This window comes from Oenanthe melanoleuca, chromosome 9 (assembly GCF_029582105.1).
Source record: "Oenanthe melanoleuca isolate GR-GAL-2019-014 chromosome 9, OMel1.0, whole genome shotgun sequence".
Taxonomy (NCBI): Eukaryota; Metazoa; Chordata; class Aves; order Passeriformes; family Muscicapidae; genus Oenanthe; species Oenanthe melanoleuca.
In genome coordinates, this window is record NC_079343.1 from 10,534,638 (window position 1) to 10,559,697 (window position 25,060).

At 36.9% G+C, this 25,060-nt stretch overlaps 2 protein-coding genes across 4 annotated transcripts in view; both read right to left on the bottom strand.

Annotated features, from left to right (window-relative positions):
- The window catches only part of XRN1 (5'-3' exoribonuclease 1), a 34,434-nt gene extending 11,867 nt beyond the window's left edge, over positions 1-22,567 (bottom strand). For both annotated transcript variants that reach the window (XM_056498458.1, XM_056498457.1), the window contains exons 1-28: positions 22,353-22,567; positions 19,589-19,821; positions 18,290-18,387; positions 17,836-17,945; positions 17,600-17,710; positions 17,289-17,371; positions 14,990-15,077; positions 14,698-14,866; positions 14,417-14,484; positions 13,118-13,252; positions 12,113-12,176; positions 11,268-11,373; positions 10,524-10,613; positions 10,215-10,371; positions 9,754-9,873; positions 8,906-9,075; positions 8,218-8,338; positions 8,027-8,125; positions 6,860-6,963; positions 6,205-6,336; positions 4,812-4,974; positions 4,554-4,667; positions 3,976-4,074; positions 3,697-3,812; positions 2,707-2,853; positions 2,306-2,395; positions 1,225-1,360; positions 459-515 (exon numbers count right to left, since the gene is read on the bottom strand). In XM_056498458.1, the coding sequence (XP_056354433.1) occupies positions 459-515; positions 1,225-1,360; positions 2,306-2,395; positions 2,707-2,853; positions 3,697-3,812; positions 3,976-4,074; positions 4,554-4,667; positions 4,812-4,974; positions 6,205-6,336; positions 6,860-6,963; positions 8,027-8,125; positions 8,218-8,338; positions 8,906-9,075; positions 9,754-9,873; positions 10,215-10,371; positions 10,524-10,613; positions 11,268-11,373; positions 12,113-12,176; positions 13,118-13,252; positions 14,417-14,484; positions 14,698-14,866; positions 14,990-15,077; positions 17,289-17,371; positions 17,600-17,710; positions 17,836-17,945; positions 18,290-18,387; positions 19,589-19,821; positions 22,353-22,427 (3,255 nt within the window). In that variant the 5' untranslated portion in view covers positions 22,428-22,567. The remainder of the gene's footprint in view (positions 1-458; positions 516-1,224; positions 1,361-2,305; positions 2,396-2,706; positions 2,854-3,696; positions 3,813-3,975; positions 4,075-4,553; positions 4,668-4,811; positions 4,975-6,204; positions 6,337-6,859; positions 6,964-8,026; positions 8,126-8,217; positions 8,339-8,905; positions 9,076-9,753; positions 9,874-10,214; positions 10,372-10,523; positions 10,614-11,267; positions 11,374-12,112; positions 12,177-13,117; positions 13,253-14,416; positions 14,485-14,697; positions 14,867-14,989; positions 15,078-17,288; positions 17,372-17,599; positions 17,711-17,835; positions 17,946-18,289; positions 18,388-19,588; positions 19,822-22,352) is intronic.
- Positions 22,568-22,783: 216 nt separating this feature from the next.
- ATR (ATR serine/threonine kinase) overlaps positions 22,784-25,060 on the bottom strand; it is a 40,019-nt gene continuing 37,742 nt past the window's right edge. Inside the window, exon 47 of one of the 2 annotated variants that reach the window (XM_056499152.1) lies at positions 22,784-24,257. In XM_056499152.1, the coding sequence (XP_056355127.1) occupies positions 24,084-24,257 (174 nt within the window). In that variant the 3' untranslated portion in view covers positions 22,784-24,083. The remainder of the gene's footprint in view (positions 24,258-25,060) is intronic. The other variant, XM_056499151.1, reaches the window with a different exon arrangement.

The window sequence follows — 25,060 nt, forward strand, 5'->3', positions numbered from 1 at the left end:
TCCTTTCTAGATTCAAAGCAAACATTCTTTTTTCATCCTTTCACTGCTTCTGCCTGAAAATACATTGTAGACTAGTTGATCAAGAGGATCAATTCAGACAGAACCAAAAGGTCATGTGTAACCTGGCTATATCAGTAACATGGGCATGATGAGCAGTTGGTTCTAGGTGAAAAACTGAATAAAAAGTAAAACATGGGAAAAGAGACAACAGAAAGCACAAAGTAGAAAAAAACACAAATTCAGTGCCGACATGACAGAGTTAGTAGTCTGAAGAAACTCTCTCCCCTTGTAGTGACAGACTACTGCTTTCAAAATTATTTTATTGAAGGCATAACAAAATCTTTCCTTTCATCAATACTGTCATAAAATTCCATTCTCCTAAAGTTGGTAAGCTTAGGTAAAATAAATATGATCTAGACAACTTAAATCCTCCCCCCCAACCCATTCACATCACTTACTCTGTACAGCAAATGGGGTTTCACAGTTACTCGCACCTTCTTATTGCTTTTCCTCTGCTAAAGGAAAGGAACAGAAAGTCTTTACAAACCAGTGTAGGAACAAGCACTGAATAGGCAAAGCAAAAATCCTGAAAAGATCATGTAGAATTCTTTAGATTCTTTTAGATAATGGTATAGAGCTTTAATGAAGTCTTTAGAGCAAGCTTAGTTTTTAAAACATGTTGGATTTCATACTAAACCATCAGTTGTTCTAATTCCAGATTTCATACCAGTCTTCTAAGATGTCCTTGCCAGTTACATATTAAAAAAATCAGCTCATTATTTCATTTGGCTTTGTCCTTAGCTTCTACTTCCACTTTTTTCATCTGTGGCCTTCAGAAAATATCTCTCTCATTTTCTGCAGACCAAAGAGAAACTGCAAGGGAAGAATAGCTGGGATTGCATGTAAAAAGAGCACTTTACTATTTTTCAATATATACTGATATCTGTTCCTTTACAAAACCACCAAAAGGCACAGCTCAGAATATGTACTACTGCAGATAAATCAGCCCTAAAAGAGTGAATATCTTACAAAGATTAATAATGAACTCTTCTGAATTTCTGGGATAATTAATATTACAAATCCAGATTTTCCATTATAATCTGTGTCCTTTTTCTCTGGAATGGCAAGTAATCTTCAATTGTCTTATTTAAATTTCAGAACTTCAAAAATAATGAGCACTGCTTTTTGGTTCACCCCTGCTCACAATGACACCAAGCTCTGTACCTTGCATTTCTCTATTTCTTCCTCAATTTTCTCAACAATGGCTGCATCCAAAATTTGCAAGTCACAAGACGAGCGAGACAAAGCAGACACAGGATGTGCTTTCAACCAGGCAACAATTTCTTGCACTTTCTCAGCTCTGAATAAAAAATGGCATAAATGAAAGCTTTTAACCGAATAAACCAGGCATTTTACCATGTTCCCTAATTTAATCAGTCAAGTATTATCATACAGGCATGCTGATTGTATATACTCATAAACTAATGGAATCTAAAGGTTCTGTATGACTTAAGAAAAGTCAGAATTATACAGTACTGTTTCAAAACCATAACCTAAAGTTTTGTTTCAGGAAAAAAAAAATTAATTAAAAGTATTCAGCAAATTAAGCTTGCATCCAATCAACAAACTTTGTCCTGATGTCATTACTAGTTGTGTGACCAGCTGGTTCTCACAACACAGGAAGAAAAAACTTCAGAGGGCAAGACTCTCTGATAAAACGGAAAAAAAATCTGGGATTCTTCTACGAGAAGAGTCCCACACTGGTGTATTACCAGGTAAGAGTACAGCAGATTTACTGAGTGAAGCCCATGGATTTGGTTTATTGTCTAGTAATTAAAGCTGTTTCAATTCACCATACTGTATCTGGAACCAAGGTCGCTATTTTTCTCCCATAAATATATACTAAAAATGTGCAAAATACTTCCAGCTCTGTAGGATTTATTTTTCAAATTTCAAGTGACTTTAGACAATTTCAACTATAGGTTATTTAAAAAAAAAATTATTTATGACTATTCATAGCTATGCTTACTGAAGGCTATTTTAAAAGCAAGAATTATGAAATAGCCACTGAAAATGATATTTCTCATTTATTGGACTTGAGGTTGAAGTCTGGCAGAAACTTGGGACTCCATGACTGGAAAGTCCAGTATTCAAATAATGTTTTCAGTCATCACTGAACAATCAGGCTGCTGGAGGAACAGCAAGACTTCAGTTACACAGCAGCCACCACACATTCATTATCAATTTCACAATTGTCAGTCTTTACTCTCCTTACTGTAGAAAAGAGAGAAGGACCATGGCTTACCCATTCTCATCCTCTCCAGGCCAAATGTCGTCTTCATAGCAGATATCTTCCTGGCTGTTCTTGGCTACATAATTAAATAGTTCAGGCACCCTAAAACCCCCAAATACATAGAAGATAACTTTAGTTTCACATCAGCATAGACAACAAAAAAGCCCCATCAAAATGAAGTCTGGTGGACTTCAAAAGTTGTGAAACAAGATGGGTTTCTTTTTACTTAATTTAGTATCATACTACTAATTTTTCAAAGGCGAGCTGCTAACAAAATTACTCTATCACAAAACTGAATACTGGAATAAAAGAAAGGAACTCTTCATTCTTAGAAGATCTGTGACCAAAGGAAAAATTCCAACAATGAATACAAAGGTGGGTCATTTGGATGAAGCTCATATCCAATAATTTACCTTTCTAAATACTCAGCAAGTAGCTGTTCTACTGCAGAAGAATACATCCATTCGTTTCCAACTTTCTTAGTATAACCAGGAACTTCTTCATTTTTCTTATTGAACTTCAGGTTTAGCCCCACATTTGCTTTGTGATCACCATGAGGACTGGAAATAAGGAAAAGTTCATTAACTTGCAATAATGTGTGTTTATATACATTTAAATTTGAAACTCCCTCATAAACATACATTCTTGCCCTTAAAACACAGAAAAATTAAATTCATTGTATTGTTTACTTGTTAACATTGTGTCAGCTGTAAATGTCACAGGCCAAAGCTGTACTATGTAGCTGTCCACTTGTGTGCCTATACTTCATTGCAAAGGTGGGTAGGAAATATTTTACATTTCTTCCTTAACTGAGATGTAATCAACCACAATCAACCTGGCATTTACCAAAGTGTAGAAGGATGTCCTTGAAAATCTACCACAAAGAAATGTACACATTAGATCACAAGAAGAGGCTAAGGCATCAAACATATCTTTAGAGAGGAACTACAATTTTGACATTCAAAAGCCTACATGGATTGCCTCCCTTATGTATTTTAATGAAGTCTTAACTAGTTCTGAAAAATGCTACAGGTACAATTAATCTCCCTTTATAGTAGTAGTAATAAGCAGTACAATGAAATTAGATCCAAATTCCACTTTTGTATTTTCAATACGGCAAAGTCAGTTTAAACTCCTAATTGAATTTTGCAAATAGCTAACCAGGAAAGTCAATTTTATGTCTGTCTACAATATGAAAGCAAATAGAACTGCCCAGTAAACAAAAATTTAAAACATGCTTCTGACAGAAAAAAAGCACAGCGTATCAACTTAGTTTACAGCAAATATACTTCAAAGAAAGCTTCAAATCTCAAGAGTGTACACTTAAAAACAGCAAAAATTCTGTAGAATTATAGCAGAATTTAGAAGCTTCTCTACAGTCAAAATTCACAAAGAGAACTTACTTCTTCTTTGATCCTCTTCCAATAAAGATACTCCCTGTAAATCTGGAGACAAGATATCCACTTACTCCAAGACGGCTGGCCAAAATATATGCAGGATTGTATTTCACAGAATATTTCTTTAAAACAAACAAACAAAACATATTGGCAATGCCTAAAGGCTAAGGATTTTTATACAAAGGGCAAATTAATTATATGGAAACATGTCTTAAAGATATTTACCATTGCAAAAATATATTTCATACATTGTTTAAGCTTTTACAGAAAAGCAGAAGCACTCACATGCTGGTTCTGTATTAAAGTATCAAGCTGGGGTTCACATGGAATATTAAAAACTACCCGGATTCTACCTTCTGAGATCACATCATGTGAATCCTGAACCTTGGAGAGAAACACAATTGGTTAAAAAAAGCTATAAAAGTGCTATTTAAAAACAGCAGTCTTTGGACAACAGAGCTCATGTTCTACTTTATCAACAATTTTGCTGCAGTATGCAGAGATATGCTTTGGGATTCATCACCTTGCCTTGACCTGTACCCTGCTTCTTCATAGAGCCAATCAGTCAGCATTAAATCAAAGGAATTCATGACTGAAAATAACACAAATGGGAACTTTAAGTATTATCCCAAAGAACTAATAAAAATAATCCTGCATTCAAGTTCTGCTTTTTCCTCTTACACAAGCAACAAGGACAGGGAAAACAGATCCCTCTCTTTCTCAGACTAAGCCACCAGGAAATCCTAGATCAAAAATTTTAGCTACCAAATGGCCACTAGTGTCACACAACATCTTAGATTATTTTAAGTTTGCAAAAAGAAAACAAATCTACAGAGAAAAATTATGAAATTACTGGAACTAACTTCTCCCATGCAGCCGTAGTAAGGAGATCCCAGCATGAAGGCTGTACTTCCAGGAGGAAACAAATCATCCAAAGTTTTGATGTTTGAAAAACGACAGTCAAAGGCTTTGATATCCTACATGAAAAAGACAACAGTGACAATCTTAAATATAATTCAGTTCCAGCAAAATAATTTTAAAAACTGTCTAAATAGACACTTAGTTTAAAACAATCAAGAGTCTGAAACAATTCAGAGAAGGTACTGAACTTGTATATTTACCTTGACAACTGTTTGGTAAACAAAAGGAAGAACTTGTTTAGACCACTGCTTCTCCAAATAGACTTCTCCATTTTGGTTTAGTTGATACCTATTACCAGTGAGTAACTGAGCATATACAACTACTGATGTTTCATGGATAATTATTCCTTTCCTTCTCTGGTACCTGAACACAAAGCAGAACATTTAGCTTGATTACAATAAATAGAACTGAACCAAGAGGGTAGAATAAATTATTGAAATAAAATTAAATAAAATAAAAAACGCTCTTTAAAAAAGGATTCTAATTTTCTAGTTTCCTTCTTATTTACAAAAAACACCCAGAGTAAATGGCTTAACCAACTGCTTACCCACTGTTGCACAGCCATCACTACAGAGCTCAGAGTATTAATTTAAGCACATGTAATCTTTACAGTGGGAGGGTTAGGGGTAATTAAATCAGTTAACTCAAATGACATGTAATAAAATGCCAAGCTGATTTTTGCCTTTTTGCTTTTATATATTCTTACATATACATTTGTAGCCCTGTAGCCTATCACAGTATTCGCAGCTAGCATTTGACCTACTTTGTTAGACAAAGACAAAACAAAATCCCCAGCAGCACCAAGCTGGAGGTCCACGGTTACATTCTCTGGGAAGCCAAGGTTGAAAACAGCTCTCCAAGACACATTTCCATTAACAAAGTTTAGCTCCTGTCTATGGGGAGTGGGGGGAGGGAGATTCAGAAAGGAAAGAAAGGGTTGAACCCAGGGAGAATTACCACATCACTTATGTCTCTAACTGGGGATTCTTGTCAGTTATGCCAATTGGCTAAACACACAAAAATTGCATGTGTGTTACAGGTGCATCCTCAGGTGCTTTCCATCCTGTGTGCTGTGCACCTAAGGATCTTTAGAAAGGCAACCAACCCCTTTTTATCACCTAATTGTGTCTGGCTCTTGATTTTAGGAACAGCAAAAAGGCATCAAAACTACTGCAACTCATTTACAGTCCACTGAGCACCCACACTCTAGAAAAACAAGAGCTGTATATGATTTAACAAAGCTAAGCTATTTGAGTTGCAAGTTGATTCTATGTTACTTTATTCTACATACTTCCTACAACTAAAGATTGCTAACAACAGAAGAAAAAATTGAGAGGGAGAATAAATACTGAAACTTATTCGAGAGTTCTTTTGTAACAGCATCTAAGTTTAGTTACTTCAGAATTGACTCCATACATTCTGAAATATCAAGATAAACTCTTTTATGTTCTTGCTTTAAATTTAAGCATACTTGATTAACCTTTATCATCAAGTATGCAGCAGCTCTTCTGTGCTACTTAGGTCTGTAACAGGAACACAACATAGCCAAGACATAAAATGCAAAGCTACACTTTAATTATTGAATTTACTTACTGCTCTGAAATGCCTTGAACTTCTTTTACCCACATGCTTTGCTCCTTATCTCCAACATAAGCCACTTTAGTTGGAGGCACTGCATTTCCCATGTAAAGCTTCTGTGTGCCATGTGGTTCTTCCAAATAAAACCTTGAGAATAATTATGACAGGTAGGAAATTTAGCCAAAAAGTATTAACCTAGACATAACCGATTGTGAGCAAAACCCAAAATAGTTAGAAATTGCTTGTTAAGGATATGGAAGACTTGCAAGCATTATTTTCTCTATGCCTTCCACAATGGACCACACAGCATGTTTTTAATAAAAAATACCGGTACTACCAGTACATGTGATATTTATAAAGGAGGATTGCATAGAAATGTTCAGTGTGTGGATTTCTGTGCATGCATTTTTCCCCTTGAAAGAAGGTGGTCTCCCAAGCTTTAACAACTATAACAAAACAGTCAAAAGACTGAAGTGCTACAGAGGCAACCAAACCTCAGAACAATATTAAACATTCTTCACCAAGCAGCCTTTGTTACAACTGGACTAATTTGTTGTTAGTTTTACAATAAAACAAAAATTTCTGTGCATCCCAAGGAAATTGAAATTTTCAAAATTAATTTGAAGAAAAGGCAAAAGGACAACAAAGAACTATGTATCAGGTAACTCACTTGGTTTCTCCATCTGACACAGCAACAACTCTGGCTTCTTCAAGGTGGGGCCAGTTAACAAAAACTCGCTTTCCAAGTACTGAACTGGCAACATTTTCTACCATCTGAAAAAAACCCAGAAGTTTTGTTATCATTTGTTTAACATATTGAAAGATTTTTTACAGTATTTTCAAGTTGGTTTTGCAATCAAAGCTACAGTTGTTACATAACAGATTTTCTTGCAGAATAAAAAACTCATTTTATTTTACTAAAATATATTTGATACAGACTACATAATCCCTAATTAAAAATATGGCTGTTAACATGTTGCATGTGGTACTTGAAGACCTGGGATAATTTGTATGTCTCATGTAGATCTGCTAAGTACTTCTTTTGTTAAATCACTTAGAACTTTGTGTCTCTGGGACACAATCAACAAAATGACAATTTGAGATTACTGAAGTATTTTGTATGATATATTTTACTTACTTATCACACTGAAAAAAACAACATTTATGTCCACAACTTGCTAGCATCTGTAAATTCAAACTCCCATTATGTTCTCTTTTTCTATCTCTTCTATTTTTTAACATATTAATTGGGCTTATATGATTTTTCTTGCCATGTATCTTGAATATGTACTTTCCCTATGTCTCTACTGTAAAATTATACCATATTATATTGTTTTCCTCCTCTCTCCCTCATTTTATTAATTTCTCAAACTGTTTCTTTCCTGCACTTGTCATTTGCTACTTTGACTCTTCCCTCTACTTTCTCTAACGAATAGCCTCCTTAGAGTGGAAGGCATTAAAACTGCTTTGTTGATTAAAAGGAAACACTTTTTCTTCAGTTACACAGAAGACAACACTGGTCTGGAGACTGGTCTGCTCCCTTGCAGTTTTACCATTCATTAGCCTCCAGCTCCTTACCCAAGATTATCTAAATGCTACTACAGAGAAAGGCTAGAAACTCAACTAAGGAGACTGGTAATTCATATTGTGAAGTCAGGAAAAATTTAAACCTTTTAGCAGATACCCAAAATTCTGGACTGTTTCCCACACAAATTTATCATTTTAACACCTCAAATCTGATTATTTTAAAAATTCAGACTTCTTAATAAGTTGTTTGTCCAGCTGTGGGGTTTTTTTTTGTTAGGTTTTGGTCTTTTGTTAGGAGCTGAATACTTACCTGGTCTTTTGAGTTCTCATCAACTATGATTTCTAACATCATGTTCTCTCCATGGCTGCTTTGCTGAAACACTTGTACACCACTTTTTTTAAGATAGAACTGGGTAAAAACAAAATAGCATATAAAACTTGAGCTCTTACACAGTAATCTAATAAATACAATTGAAATGTTGGAAGAGAAAAATCTTTTACCTTATGTTTAATGTGCTTTAAAGTAGGAAATCCACAAAAATATAATGCATTCTTGTTGATTTTAGTTATCTTATTGTGCATTATTTCTACATGCCAAGCATCCAGAGGTATTGTTTTATACCTAAAAAAGAAGTTGCACAACATTTCCTCATGCAGACTGATCTTCAGCTCTAGAAAAATTCATTATTCATTCACTCATTACTGACAAACCCTTTGCTTTCAAGCAACTAATTTGTCACTTGGAATATACAAACCCCATGCTACTGCTGCAAAGAGACTATTCTTCAGGAAAAAGACACAACTTTAGTATATATGCCAAACTCACTATTTTAAATAATTATAACTACCAAATTCTAACTAGCAATGGTTCCATAGGGTATCATTCATATTCACATTAATTAAATGATCACTATTGATCAGGTATTTGTACCAGTCTTTCATCCTTTGTCATACAAAGTTTATTAATTCTCTAGATTGTTGTTATCAACTTAGCATTGGTTCATTTGTTCTGCAAAGTAACATCTGAAGGGACAAATACTTTTACTGTGCCATCTAAAGCAGGCAACATATAATTCAGTATTTTTAATTTCTTAGCTTACATATTGGCATATGCAAGGTTTGGTTAAAATTTTTGTGAAAGTCCTCCAAATACTTTTAGCCTGTTCTAAAACAGTTACTCCAGGATTACCTTGTGTGACATCGTTCTATTGCAGGGAATTTCTCTGGCCATGGTGACAGGTACTGGAACTCAGCATCCTTGTCATACCAGTACATTAAGCAAGAACTGTGAGTGTTTCTTCGTTTCTCCTCTTCTTTTAGGCCCTTATTACAGGATTCCATGGCCTGCAGCAGTCGTTTCTAAATTTTAGAGGAATTAGCACATGTGAAACTGGAAACAAAACTTAGCATAGAAAAAACTACACTGGGAAAGTAACCTGGAAAATCCAGACACCCAACATGCTCATTGTCCAGCTGCAGCCTTACCCTTTCTCATATTCCTGATAAAAATGTTCTCTGAACAATTACCATGAAATGGCTTTTCTGCAAGCCTGCTTCCAAAGGGTAGCCTTGTCTAGCACTGTTATCCTGTATGCAAAAGTAAAGTACTATTTTACTGCTCTCCATTGATGCTTCCCTATTACTCGTGTTTATGTGAAGAGATTTCCTGTAAAAATACCTTTTTTTTAAGTGTTAATTTTTTTTAACCTTCAGATGTTCACTATTTTTATATGGACACAGGAGAAGAATATTTTTCTCAAAGAACCTGAACCAAAATATTTGAATAGCTCATTAAAAAAACTAACACCTCCAAGTCCACAGCACTTACTTAGGACTTCTGCTACCTGAAATTAACTTTGCTTGTGGTAATTTAATCTAGAATTACTCCCCAAGAAACAAACATTTATATTTTTCTGTGGTCTTATCCAGTGTTAATTTAAACTTCCACTTAATTGCATGTCTAACTGTTGATTAATTAAGAAATTTAGCAGTCTTGTTATACAGCTTTTATGGACAGCAGACGCTGAAAGAACTTACCTCATCAATAAACGGGATTAATACTACAGCTTCCCACTCCTGCTGTTTACCATTTAAGTCAGTTTTAAAATCAGGTGGATAATATTCTATAATAGGAGAGTCTTGACTCGTCATCAAGTGCTAGGGAAATACAATAGAGATTATATCAAAGGAAATTTCGCACTAATTGTAGGAAGATACAAAGGAAGGCTGGTATTAAAACCAACTCAGTGCTGTACAGGAATGAAACACTTAACTGTCCTAGCTGGAAATTGCTTAGCAAATGGAAAATTTTGTATTAATTACTAACTTTACAATGGACTGCATATCATAACAAGTAGAATATTTAACCATAAACCTAAAATGTAGAGATAGAATATAATTAACAAGACATGCAAAAACATCAAGAATCAAGTATAATAAAATAAAGCAGACAACAGGTAAGCAGTAGATAGATAATGCAGTTTAATTCCATATCTTACCTGGTAACATTTAGGTAGCAGATCTTTGCTAGCTGCTGGAAGTACAGCAAGAAGTTGTTCAAATGGCATGAAAGGTTTTCCAAGTTCAAATTTGATTTTGAGTTCACTGATGTTGTGAATATCTGACAGGTAAGGTGCATAATGATAAGGGTAGTACCTGCAGGTAAAAAAAATCCCTAAATTATTTGACTTAGAGCACAGCAGTGTTCACAGATTAGAAACAAACCAAACTATATTAAATGTTTCTAGTATACAATATGAAATATCACTCTGTTTTTCAGTAGTTTCTCATTTGATGTCTTTTCTTACCAGCTCCATGATTGAACTCCATGGTAGTAATAATGTAAAATCCATTGTATTGCCTGGACATAACATTCAGCTTGATCAGCCAAGAAGGCACTTAAAAGGAAAGATACTTATTAATTTTCTCATTTCCACTGGTACAAAAGAGTAGTTAGTAACTTGTACATAAGGATGAAGATAGAACATTTTGGGAACCTAGTAACATCATGATTTTCTAGATTCATTTCCTCTCTGGTCCTCAAATACTTATTACAGAAAACTTGATTTACTGCTCTTGTTGTATTGTATTGTCTTGTTGTATTGTATTATCTTGTTGTATCATCACCACTGCAGTACTCTGCCATGTGTTCTCTGCTTTCGATATGGGATGAATATTCTGTCTTTTATTAGGATCACAAAAGGTTGGGGGTTGGAAGGGAGACCTTACAGATCATCTTGTTCCAACCCTTCCATAGACCAGGCTGCCCAAAACCCTATCCAACCTGGCCTTGAACACTTTCAGGGATGGGATATTCACAGCTCCTCTGGGCAGCCTGCTCCAGTGCCTCACCACCCTCACAGTAAAGAATTTCTTCCTTATTATCTAACATCAACCTACTCCATTTCAGTTTGAAGCCATTATGCCTTGTCTTGTCACTACAAACTCTTGTAAATAGTCACTAATACATATTTACAAATATATGTCTCTAATATCTGTCTACAAAGACTTGTCTTCAGCATTTAGGAATAGAAAAAGAAGTATATACTTACTCAGACACTACTTCTACACCCATTTTAGTCATGTAGTAAGTTCTTTTGTATTGCCTAAACTCAGTTTCAAACAGATCATCATCTTCTGGTTCATCTTCCAATGTGGCTGGAAAACCAGTCATGAAAGAAAAGGATTAATATTCACTTCCCTACTACAATATGGTTTGAAAGTATTCACTTCTGACATAATGCCTTAACTTTACTCCTCAATTCAAAGCTATAGGTGCCCACATCTTCCTTGCACAGAAAGTAACAAGAAACAATCAAACAAAATCTTTAACCAGAGAAATTCTGGAATTTTTAAGACAGGCAACCCATTTTTACCCCAATTACAAGAACAGAGATAATATAAGCCATCAGAAAAAAACTGGAGAAAACATTAAAATTAATTTTAAAATTTAGTTATGTTCAGCAGCATCATCTAATGTAATATAATAATATTTATACATTTTTCATAACTAATTTCAAAACATGAGCAAAAAACTTTGTACAAGTAGAATGAGTTTATAAGCAACAACGAAAAACCCTAAAGCCATACAAAAATCTGTTCCTGTGTCTCCTCATCTAAGAAAATACCTATGCATACAGTTACCAAAAACATAATATTGTTGAAGGTTTGTTCATTAATTTATTTAACTCATCATGGAAATACAGGGCAGGGAAGAAGCACCTCTAAAGCTTTAGCCCTGCTCTTTCTCACAAGAGCAGTTCCACTTCCCCAACAGCTGATTACATAAATCTTGCCTTCACATTAAGCTCATCTCTGACGTGCAATTCTTACAATTCTTGGAAATCTACACACACATTTTTTGTTATATGTGCATAGCAAAATTATTTGCACTTACTTTTAGGGGTCACTTCACCTTCATTTTTTTCTAAAGCAGCCAAAGATATAGAATTTTCCTGAGCCTATTACATTAAGATTTGAGATAACGTAAAAATACAGGTTAATATGCAAGAACCGCATCCAAAACTTGCAACTCAAAATGCTACAATCAAACTGTAAAAATATTATTTATTATAAACCCCATTACCTTCTCTTACAATTGCTTCAAGAAAATTATTTAAGCAGACAAGAAGAACAGATCAAACAAAAGTAGCAGTCTCAAAACATTAACTACTTCTAAAAAAATACCTGAATATTTGTGTTCAAAAATGCTACTCTTCCCAAAACTGGTCTGTACGCAAAGAACTGGATAACAATACACAGAGAGATTAAATGCAAAGGAATTTTCTCCTGCTAATCTACACCCTGCTGAAGCATATAGAGAAGGGCAGTCAATAGAAGTGGTGGTAGGGAACTTGACACTGGGGCAAAGACAAGATATTGTTATGCAGTACTACGCAGAAATATACAAGGTGCTGTTCCTTATTAATTGGTTATATCTAGAACTGCAAGTTTAATACTAATCTGAGATAGCTCACCAATGAAATTGCTCTTTCCCTATTTGTTGTCCAGCAGTTAGCGAACATCAAGACATACATGAATGCTCTATCAGTGTATCTGAAATATACGGAACTTCCAGCAGACTATGCATTAAAAATTCAGATTATGAAGCATAGCAGGTTTGATCATAACTCACACAAAAGCTGTTTGAAGGACAGCAAAGCATTAAATACAGATTTACAAGACTTTAAAAATCATGAGCACCTGCCCATGACTGAACCAACTCACTCACAACCAGCAATGCACACAGGCAGAATGTAAACTGTTATATTTTACTACCTTTTCTGGTTTGAAAAAAACCCTAAAAACAGAGGTTTATGCCACTTAATTTTTCTGAGATCAAATTATTGATTTGTAGTAAGTAACATTCTTATTTCTGAAATTGTGTATATTAAACACTGACCTTTTGTTTCTTTTGTTTATTTTTTCTGGCTTCCTCTGCTGCAATCCCAGCTGCCTCGTTGAGGTATTTATTGCCCACTTTACTTTCAAACCATTTTAGGTCAACAAAGACTTCACTGAAGTGTTCACGATCAAACTGTGAGATTAAAGTAAATTTTCAAATATTTGAGGGATGTCAAATTGAGAATGCCAGATTAACAATGTCTTCTTAGTACATGCATTAGAGTACATCTAGAGTCATCTGTACATCAACATTTTGCCCTAGAGATACAAATAAATATATTAATACTAAAAGTCCTGTTTCTCAGCAATATGTAACATAAGCCAAGCCATATTTATTTTCTTTCAGTGAGGCAGCAAGGTGAAACAAAAATTAATTAACTTCTACACTTCACTATCAATTCTAGAAGCAGCACGCATATAGAGTCTGGTTAATGCAGCCTTGTGCCACAGATCTAACACTTTCACAGCTCTACCCAAGAACCAGAAAACAAGGCTGAAGCACAGACAACAGATGATCTCCTTCTGTCCAAGTTCAGCAGAAGGTTTAATCCTTTCCATTTCTATATGGACTATACCTTACCCCATCTCTGGATTACTGCACCAGCACTTAACAGGATTACCTCCTGGACACCAGTTAGCTCAAGAACAACACTGATGCCTGCCTCTCAGAGAAGCTCCTTGATTTTTACTAGTGATCTTCATAAAAAACCTGCAAACAATTCCCCCCACCAAGACCTTCAGACATAGCTTACCCCACAGGTAACTACCGGCAGGGAAAACAAAGAACATAGCTGCCTGCTGCAAGCTTCAAGAATACATGGAAATCAAAGACAATTCTGAGCTGGAAGAGACCCACAAGGATCATTGAGTCCAATAGTTATGTGAATGGCCAGAGAGGGACTGAACCCCCATCCCTGCTATCACTGGCACCTGCTCTAGAGGGACTGAACCCCCATCCCTGCCATCACTGGCACCTGATCTAACCAGCTTTGCTCAATACTGCCACACACTTTGACTGAAGTGAGGACCATGATTCTACTGGTGAATCCTCATTTGACTTGCAGTATTAAAAGCGCTGTGCTGGCTAAAGCACAGATCAAATGATTCCATTTTTTCCCTCTTATATTATAAGATCAGACATCAACTGATTGGATTCCATCTGTTCCATGCTAGAACAACTGATTAAATTACCTGTAAAACACAGCCATTTAATACATCATTAAAACTGAAGTATGGTTTATTTTAGGGTACAATATCGAATTTAAATTCAACACTTATAAATTTCAAAGTTACTTACATCTGACAATCTTGTGAGATATTTCTCAAAACGTTCTAAATTCAGATGCCCATTTTCATTGATGTAACCTGTTGAGAAAATTAAGTATACTTTTGAACTAGCAATTCAACAATTTTAGAAATTGCATTTAAATGCCTCACAGATAATAAAATGCCACCTTGCTGCCTTCTAAGGAAAGTGTAGTAAATGCTAAACATTCTAATGTGGCTAAAAAGGTTAATAAATATAAATACACCAATGTTAATGCTTCTACGTTCCACAACTGAACTTAGTTTTCTCACCTCCCAGTTCTGGCAAGATAGCCATGTATGTTCTATAAAGTAGTGGCAGTGCATCATGATTAATGTGTAAATGAGGTAGATGAGGAATAAAATCATTTCCTACAAGGAAACCCATTAAGATCCAATCATCTATTATCCTTTCAATATCATATTCAAAAGAAATCTTGTCCTGTAGGAAAAAGAAAAAAAGAAAAAAGAAAAACATTCAGGAGTATAATTTTTGTTATAATTTTTGCATAAAGACTTCACACATTCACACATTTTTTTCCATCTCAGCTCCATCACAACTTACTTTTACTGGGGAAAATTCATAATCAATATATTCTCTCATCAGTGATAAGTGCAGTAAATGAAACGTGGTTTCCTCTGGTGCACATACTCTGTAAATTATTCAAACCACCAAGTTAATTATTTATAAACACACTTTCAACATTAATATTAATAAGGCCAAGGTTAGCTACACCCAAGAAATTTTACTAGGATTGTATCTTTGCAGAAGAAATAATGTATAAGTATTTCCTTGAATCTATTTTAGGATTAATGTGGTTTGGTCTATAAAATTTTGCAGTAGAATCTTCTAAACACCAGATGTGAATGTATGGAGAAGAGAAGAGCTTTGTGGAGTTCCATGCTGCAGTAACTATTTCCTAAATCCTTATCCCATTGCCCAAAAAAGAGGCAAATTAGCCTAACTTGGCACCGAGCCTCACCATTCTAAGGTATTTTCTAACCAGTCTGAATAAGAACAGAGTACACAGATTCACATCTAAACAAACTGGGTTACATATGCAGTCATTTGAAATGCTTCTTGTAAGAAATGAATATGCTTAACTTGAAAATACATCTGTATGTATTATTTTGTGGCTTCAGTGCACTAAAAGAATGCAGCACTAAAAGAATAACAAACCTACTGTTTGTTTATGGCACAGTCAACACATATTCTGCTTTCCTTTTTTCCTCTTCACTAAAACTACTCATTAAAACCCTAAGCCAACACTAGCCCCAAATCAGTTAATACCTACACCAAAAGATTAATGACCTAAATGATGTATTTTAAATTAGGAAAGGACTACTTCACCTTGTCGATACTATAACTAGTTGACACCACCTCCAATGACAAACCAGCATAAATACCTGTGTCTTCACACATAAATAGGAAATTTTAGAAATAATCCTGTAAGGAAGATGCATCAGCCTCCAGATAAAATCATGTAGGACAAACTCTGGGCTACACTGGGCTTCAGAATCAATTGTGGCACTTTCAAAATAAAATTTTCATATTGGTATTAAAGAACTTTGGCCAGTCCAGGTCGATGCTATAAGACTCCAGAGACATTCTGCCCTTACTCTTCATTGCACTAGACCTGAAAATCCTGATAAAACAAGCAATTTCTCTCAACGAAATAAAATTGTGGAGAGATTTTAATTTGTATGTATTTTTAGGATTTTCAAATTGCCAACTGTAAGTAAACTGTCCATAAAAGTGACAATATTGACAGAAGGCAATTCCTGTAACTTACAGTAGTAAATTCTTCTAATGAGCATAATTATTCAGAAATTACAATATGGAACAATGCTGGGGAGGGAGGGGAACAAATAACACTTTGCCTTTTGATTTCATACTTTCACTAATTAATCTTTCAGAAAGTAATCATACTCTTATTTCACATTAATTTATTTTTTACAAAAGATAAAATCAAGGTTTCACTTTAATTAGATGTAAGGTCTTCAAAAAATATTGCAGTGCTGCATGCCAACACTATCCATGAGTATTAGTAAAACATTGACTGCAAAGACTGAAAAGAAAGCTTTTTTCTGATTTTCATCTTATTACCCTTGGCAATAAAATATGCCTTGATTAGCAAAAGTTTTTCATTTATCTAAACATTTATGACTTGTCCTGTGTAATCCAAAATCCTTTCAGTGCCAGCAATGTTTATTTCTGTCTCTCCCATCTTCTCCCTGATAAGCAATATATGCTTAAGGTCTTTTAAGGAAGGAACTCAGCCACAGTAACAGTTATAAATTAATTCCTGTATTACTTCAGAACAACTCCAGGTGCATGCACAGTCCTGGAACTAAGTCACCATCTGACTGTTTATAGACCACGAGTTATTTCAATTGGGCAAACCCTGAATAACAGCATCTACCCAGCCATTTTAAGAGAGTTTATTTTAGTAATTTTTCTAATAATTTATTTACATGCACAAAACCTGAAATATATATATATACACACACACACACATTTTAGAAAGTTAAGTTATGGAAACAATGTCAATACAGCCCAGGTTGCTCAGTTATAACATGAAGAAAAAAGTAAAACACATCAAAGCTTTAAGGATTTTTATCAGCTGTTATGACATCATACATTCTTTTCATGTAAGCCAATTCAAAGGCAAAATTCAGCACACTGAGTTCTCTATTTCATGACTTTCCTAACCCAAAGAATAAACTAAGACTTCATTAAATTACTATGCAATCAATTAAAAAGAAAACCCAAATCACCAAATACATACCTGTTTTTGTCATCCAGTATATTCTGGATTTAATTTAATCATAAATAGAGTAAGAGTAAAGATAAATCAATTCACCTTTGAGCCTTTTTACCACCAAATCTGACTTCTTCTCTTAGGAGTGCAAAGTGTGCCTCATGACTTGTTAATCCCAGCATTATCTATTAAAAAGAGATATCGGAAAGATCTTACTTTTAATTTTTTTTAAACCTTTCAAGCAGTACAAAGAAATTTTGATGTTTGGTTTCATTACAAATTCAAAAGTTTGCAGGAATACAAAATCACATGCTTGTTTCAAACCATTTTAGAACCCTATGAGCTTAGGAAGATATCAAAAATGTACACACTTGACAAGTCCCTGTTGTTTGTATTATTTTAGTTGCACATACCAAGTCAGCATCTAAGCCATAGAGACAGTGTCTTGTGTTTGGATCATGATGGGGCTTTGCTTTTTCTGATCTGATGAACTCCATAATTTTATGCTCACCTTCCCCTGGAGTCTGGACATAAACAAACAAAAACAAACAAACAGAACCACAAAACAGAACAAATAAGCAGTAAGTATTATTCTGTTAAAAAAAAAAAAAAAAAAATTAAAACAAGATAGCAGAGAAAATACTATGACCTCATGGCCTGATAAGTAGACTGTTATTCCTTGCCAGGATTTGTCTGTGGATATCTTCATATTTACAAAATATTTAAGATGTTCATTCAATCTGGCCATGAATTCAGTTCCTGAAAATAGAAACCTAAATTAAAGCTTTTTACTATTTTGCATTTACATACCAGAAGTATTTTTTAAAATGCCAACAGGTGCCAATGCCAAATGCCAAACTTCTGCTAGAGATGAAGGGAATGACTAGTTTCTTTCCCAAGACATTTCACTTTTTCCATAGTAATCTAAAAAATTTTTAGAATGAGACAGTATTCCAACCCTACGCAATGTTACTAAAACTTTTGTCACAAACTCACTTAAGCCTTTTTTTTTCAAAAAACATGCCTTAAGATAGGAAAATAGTACCAAAATACAGAAGACAAACCATAAACTCTTAAATTAAATAACTGACAAATAATCTTACCTGGTGTAATACAGTTGGAGTCAAATCTGGCTTCTGCAGGGAGAGTTTCTCCCTTTTCCAATGCCTTTTTTATTTTTTCCTCTGCCTCTTTTGCTGATCTAAAACAAAATAGCATTGGAGAGAGAGTAGAGAACAAATCATTTTATTCAAATGTTAATATCCTAAGTACAGCTTTTGACATAACAAATACAGTTGATTTTTTGGAGTGCTTAAAAAGTAAAAAGGAGAGAAATTAAATTCCTGAACAGAAATTTAATTGAATTCTGATACAACTAAGGTGGCTTAAAAATAGCACTTTTTTCACAGAAATAGTGACAATCTGTCACTATTCAGATGCACTTAGTATTTAGATTACCAAGGTGAGCATACAATGGTTGATCACAATGAATAGCTATTAACATTGAAACAACAGGAATACCTGTAATCTAAACATCTGAAACGCTACCCCAGAACAATAACTGTAACATAGTTAAACAAAGCAGTAGGTGTGGAATTCCAAAGGAGTCACCAGTGAACTAAAAATTTAATCATGCCCAGTAATAGAGAAACTAATAAACATCATGCCAGACTTTCTTGGCCGAGAATTTCCTAAACACTTCTGAACCAGAAACAGAGAAACCACCAAAGTCTTAGGTTTTTGTCTGGCTCTCATTTCTGCTACAAATTTCTATTTAGAACTCTTAATCTCTGCTTCCCCTCAACCTCCTTTATTCCTTAAAGAAAAACTTATATCAAAAACTAAACCACAAAAAAAAAAATCCAGTTACTTGAAAATGTTTTGTCTTGTTCCCTTTCCACAGCTTGTTTATGCTGCATTTCACCCACTATCCCTGTACTACCTGACCACTGGCTTTTCTTCCTTATAGCAATCTGAAAAAAGTTTTCAAATCTCCCAAAACATTACTGTAACTCTTAATCTACTTGTAGTTCTGTATCTGAGCTAGCTTGGTAACTGGTGTCAACTGGAAATCAGTTTCATTAGAAACTTGACTTTTTCTATAACTTCCACTACAGCTACCAAATAGGCATACCTAGAACAAGCATTCACAAATATTAAAGACTCTCACAGGTTATGAAGCATTTGGAAACATCTGCAAGAGCTGCACTGCACAGTTGTTTCACAGGAAATTTCATAAGAAAAAGCTCCCCTTGTCACCAAGTGACACAGACACAGAGAAAAATTTACATAATAAGCAAACTTTCTTTTTGGAACCCTGGGGTAGTTACCCTCATTCAGTTAAAACTACTGTCACAATCCTCACTCATCCTCAAGACAAGAGTCAGAGCTGATCTTCTTACCTAAAACGTCTCCCACGCTGCTGATTCATTTTTGCTCTTGGAGCTACTCCATCAACCGCCATGAAGAAAACCTTTCTTGGTTTAATAATGCGAAACAGTACTTCCAAATAGTGAAAAATATTGGCAAAAATCTTATCTTCTGAGATTCTGAAGTGGACATCATCATCATTTGGATGTGAGCACTGATGTATAATGCCATTCATGTCCAGGTACAAGTTGTCAAATTCTGGAATCTACAAATGCCACAGTTAGTATCACTTGGTGAATGCAGCTACTGCCCAAGACACACCTGAGAGCACTCTGGAAATGAGCAGAGGTGTGAAGACCACTGTGGAGCCTCCTGCACACCAACAGCAGAATAAGAATATCTGGACTGGGTGCGGGTCTGTCTCCACACGCAATCTGTTACTAAGATTTTTACGCAGTAAGCCATGTCAGCTGAACAGATTCCTACTTTATCCTGGCTGTTTCTGAAACCTCAGGACTTTGTTCCTGTGCTCAGACTATCTTCTAAATTGTAAAATCAAAAACCAAACCAAAACCACTGTTTTCAGGAAAACTTTTTTTTTTCTTTTTTTATAAGCCTGCACATATAATCGATTCAACCTTTCACAGCTGCACTACAAACAATAAAAATTTCATAACTGAGTATGCAACTTCCAACAATATTTCCAAGCAAAGCTAGCTTAAGAAGCTTGAGAGTTCTCCCCCTGTTCAGCAGCCTCCACCCCAACCACTGTGTGCTGTCTCTTCAGCTATGCTTGTGAGCACCTTGGAATCTAGAGAGAGGCAATTAACACCAAAAACAGAGAGCTGGTAATAATAACATCAATTTTTACACTAGACTTTCCAAACAGACTTTCTTTTTCCTTGTAGTTCTCTGCTCTTCCAACAGCCTTATCTGTAGCCATCACACTCTTTTAAAGGAAAAAGAAAGCCTTCCTAAATGTACACAAGCAACATACAGAGAACAAACACTGGTACATGTATGATGTAAAAGGGCCAGTACTACCTCTGCCTGACCAAAATACACCACAAGAGCAACTGGCATTAAACCAATCTATTCCTTAATCCCCCAGTAAGACTGTTCACAAATATTCCCCTATCATCACACCTAGGAAAAGGCACTGCCAACTTGTTACAATTTTCTATAGCACTGCTGCTGACACATCTTTGAAAGTGCCTCGTTGAGCTTCTATTTATTCTCCAGATGCAAGAGAAATTGTAACTGTTTTAGAAAGAGGAAATGGTGAAGAAAAGAAATTAGAGGCAGGACCAAGAACGATCTCCACTCAATTGCTGTAATTAGTCTTCTGTTGCACACCATGATCTTTAGTACGGTTAAACTCAGTAACCAAACTGCTCTCAGTGCTTTCAGATAAGCGAGCAGGGCAGTGCATAGGCAGCAAGAGACAAAAACTAAAGCTTTTATATGGAAGCAACATACATAAAAGGTACTACGTTTTCTTTAAGAAGCCCAGCCATAACATGATTTAACAATAATGCTGTTTTACAAAGATAGGGCTTTTAATTTGTTGGTTTGTTTTTGTTTTGTTTTTTCCTCTAGATGTCAGTCTGTATATTCAAGTGATCTGGAAGGGTTAAGTCTGTTTATTGTTCATCTTAAGAGCTCTAACTGCCTCTTTCAGAAGGCATCAAGGGTAGTACCCCCTGCGGCCATCCCCCTGGTTAGAGCAGACACTGCTGCCTCCTCAGCTTGCCACAGCTCTTCAGCACAAGTTTAAAAATGCGTGAGCAGCCCAGGCATCTAAGAAAACAGCAGAAAAGGCAGCATAAACTGCTGCTGCCTTGCTACACATACAGCATTAGACACTTCAGAGAAGCCCAACAAATCATAAACAAAGACCTAAGCTTTGAAAACTGTTTTGAAACAAGCAGGAAAGGCCAAACCGGGAAACACCTGAGCTGGGCATCTTAGTTACACTGACACAACAGCTATTTAATCTTTAAAAATCACAGGTGTTTAGGGAAAATGTATTAATTAAATGTATTCAAACACACTCTCAATTATCACCTACCTCAGAACACCCTTATTCAATCTATAAAATCACATCTTTGACATCAGTTGAAAACTGGTGAAATGAAAACTAGATAATTAGAAGAGCTTGTATCCAACAGGTACTAAATACGACGTCTCTGAAATGATGTCTTTGTCCAACTGCTAGAAGTACCATTTAGGCTTTCGTTTTCCAGGCTTGAACATACTTCTCGGTTTAGCTGCTAACAGAAACCGTCCGACGCAGGCGACAAGAAAGAGCTGTAAAACCTGTCCCTCGTCATTACCGCGCCATTGGCCGTCAGCAGTTGTAACTTTTCTGAGCCCAACAAGGAGTAAACTCCGACCTCGGGTTCCCCGCGGGTGCTGAGGCAGCACCGCGGAGCTGCCGAGGGGACCCAGAGCGAGGGGAGCGAGCGGGGCACGGCCACGGGCTGGGGGCCGGCAGCTCCCGGGGGAACAGCGCACTCTGGGTCCGGGACTGCTGAAACCATCGCCGGCCCCCAGCCGCGGGCTCCGGGCACTGCTGCCCGCCAGCGATCGCCCACCGCCGTCCCAGCACTTTCGGCGGCTCCGAACGGCGGGTCCCCCTGCGCTGCCGGCGAGCGGGCCTGGCTGGGACTCGGTCCCTCGGGGCCGGCCGGGACGAGGCCCGCGCCTCGCCCCCCTCCCTCGTCCCGCCGAGGGCCGGTCCGGACCCCCCGGCGCGGGCCCGTGTCAGCCAGCGGCGCTCCGCCCCCAGCTCACCTGATGCTCCTTCAGAACCTGGCTGAGGCAGGGGTACCGCTCCGAGATCCAGCGGTAGAACTTGGGGACCCCCATGGCCACAGCTCCCCGCCGCCCTCAGAGCCCCGCCGGAACCAAACACGGCGGGCCGCGCTCCGCCCTCCTTCCGGCGCGCCGCGCTGACAGCGGCCGAGCGCCCGCAGCACCGAGAGCGAGCGGGCACAGAGCGGCGCCGAGCGGGGCGGGCCCGGCCGGGGCGGGGCGGCAAGGGGCGGGCTCGGGCCGCCTCCCACCCCCGGCCGCCTCACCGCCGCCCCCGACATGCAGGGCCTGGGAGCGCGGCGAGCAGCAGGGCCCCTCTTGTCCCCTGCCCGGCCCCGGGCCCCCGCGGCCCGCTCCGGCGGCGGATCTGCTCCCCGCGCGATGGCAACGCCCGGTGCGACAGCTCCGCGGGCGGCTCTCTGCGCTCCGATGAACTGATAAAGCCTGGGAAAAACAACAGAACGTCAGCACTCAAACACAACACCGGAAAAAAACATTGTATGTTTCAAATATTTTACTAGGAAAACTCGTCATGTTTATAGGACAGTGACAACGCTTCTAGACAGAGAAACAAGCCCTAAAGCAGTTGCAGACCCATTATTTTCCCAAACATCTGGATTTCAACTGAACGGAACAAACACTTGAGTGCCACACCACAGTGTGAGCCTGAGATGAAAACCTAACAGTGTTGTTTGTCTCTCAGAATAGCAGAAACAAAACCACTGTACAAAAAAATCTAATGATAGCCTACTGTAGGTTAAAAGGGTATAATTTTTCCTTATCTCCCCCACCTCTCATTTCCCTATAATTTGGATGCCTAGAAAGGAAGCATTACTGTAAGCTAGCATTTGCCTTTCAACCATATTTTAGTCTACTCTTGTCTGTGTTAAAACACCTTTTTTAAAATGGGGTCTAAAAAATACTCCCAAGAGCCGTGCTTTTTCCAGGGGAGGAAGAGGGGCTGTGCAAGGCTCTCAGGAGTCTACATGGATGTTACAGTCACAACTACAACCACCTGCCTGCTATCCTGGCCTTACAGCTGCACTGCAGGGTCCTCAACTCCCAGCTTTGTGCCGTGTCCTTCTGGAGGGTTTTTAGAGCACTGCACTCAAGGGCTAAGGAAACAGGTTCAGAACATGGTATCACTTTACTCATGCTAAGATTTAAGATCCCAAAAGCTTTCCTAGAGACAGCCAGGCTACATGGAAGAAGGTTGAAGAAAAGTCAACTGCAGGAAAAAAATACTAATAATTTTTAGAAAACCCTTCTGAATAGGAGTATAAAACTTGAAATAAACACTTTACATCCTATCAGTATTAAACTTCATTGTTGTATTTTCTAATCTAAGCCAAATGAGAAACATCTTTACAAAAATATACAGAACTTTACAGATTGCATCTGTCGACAAATCTTTTCATATAGTCAGAGTAGGACACTTGCAGAGCCCTTCATAGTCTAATTTTTATGCAGTTCTTATGAACTGCCTTCTTTGGATGTACAAAAAGTAAGTCCTAACACCTTACACATCTGCATTCATAGCATCCTTGCAAGGCACTGTACATTTTACACTGATTTTGGAAGACCATAAACCTTTTCTTCTGCTTGCAGCCAAAAATCAACAGAAGTAACCAGGTACCACTGACTGATTCCTTCCCAACAGTATTATAGCTACAGCACTTGTGGCTAGTATCATTCCAAAGGGAATAAATTTCACATATATGGAGCCCAGCCCATATACATCTGGCAGAGCAGATTGTCATCACTTGCTTCTTGAATGAGGTAATGAACATGCCCTTCAATAGATAAAGGTAGTCCTTTGATTCTGTTTCTAGTCTTAATGACACCTTGCAGCCGTTGTTCTATATCAAGGACATGTGTTTTGGCCTGGAAAGAAGAAGAAGAAAAAAATTAGTACTGTTCATGAACTTCCACTTCTCAAAATAAAACCAGTATTTCTTAGGATGTGTTGGAAGTCATATTATAATTTAATACAAAATCCAGATGCCTATACCAGCTGCATTGAAAACAAAGGCTACTCACTTTTAAAAACAGTTCTCTAGAATGGATATATTATTGGTCAAGCTACAACTTTTGCCTTACATTTTTAGAGTTAAACCTACCAGAGAAGACTGACAGAGCTATATAAATATATTTGAGAATTTAAAAAAAATTTTATTTCATACCATTACTTTCAAATAAATGCAACATTTTCCTAGCCTTGTTCCTGGAATTCTGGATAAAATTTAAGTCTGGAAAATTAAGGTCAAAATTATGAGCCACTGAAAATGAAGAAGTCGAATTAAAAAAGTTGTGCTGAGCATCTCAAAATGAGCTGATCCAAAGTTCCCTGGAGTTGCTAGTTCATAGCAATTACACTCACACTTTTTCTTTTAAAGCTCAAGCATAACGTTGGCACCTCTCCAGAAAAAGCATTTAACATATACAAGTATGTGGGTGGTATTGTAAAAGAAAATTATGTAGACACAGCCTGGTTAGTAACTGAAGACCAGGAGATTTTCTGTGCTGAAATAGCCCAGGTAAGTTCTTTGTTGTGGTACAGTTTCAGTGATGTAATTTTCCTTATTTTAGCTGTTGTGTTTGTCAGTGCTCCCTAAGTATTATCTGTTATTACACATTCATTTCATTAAATAATCCTTAAAAAAATAAAAATAGAAAGGGACAAATCA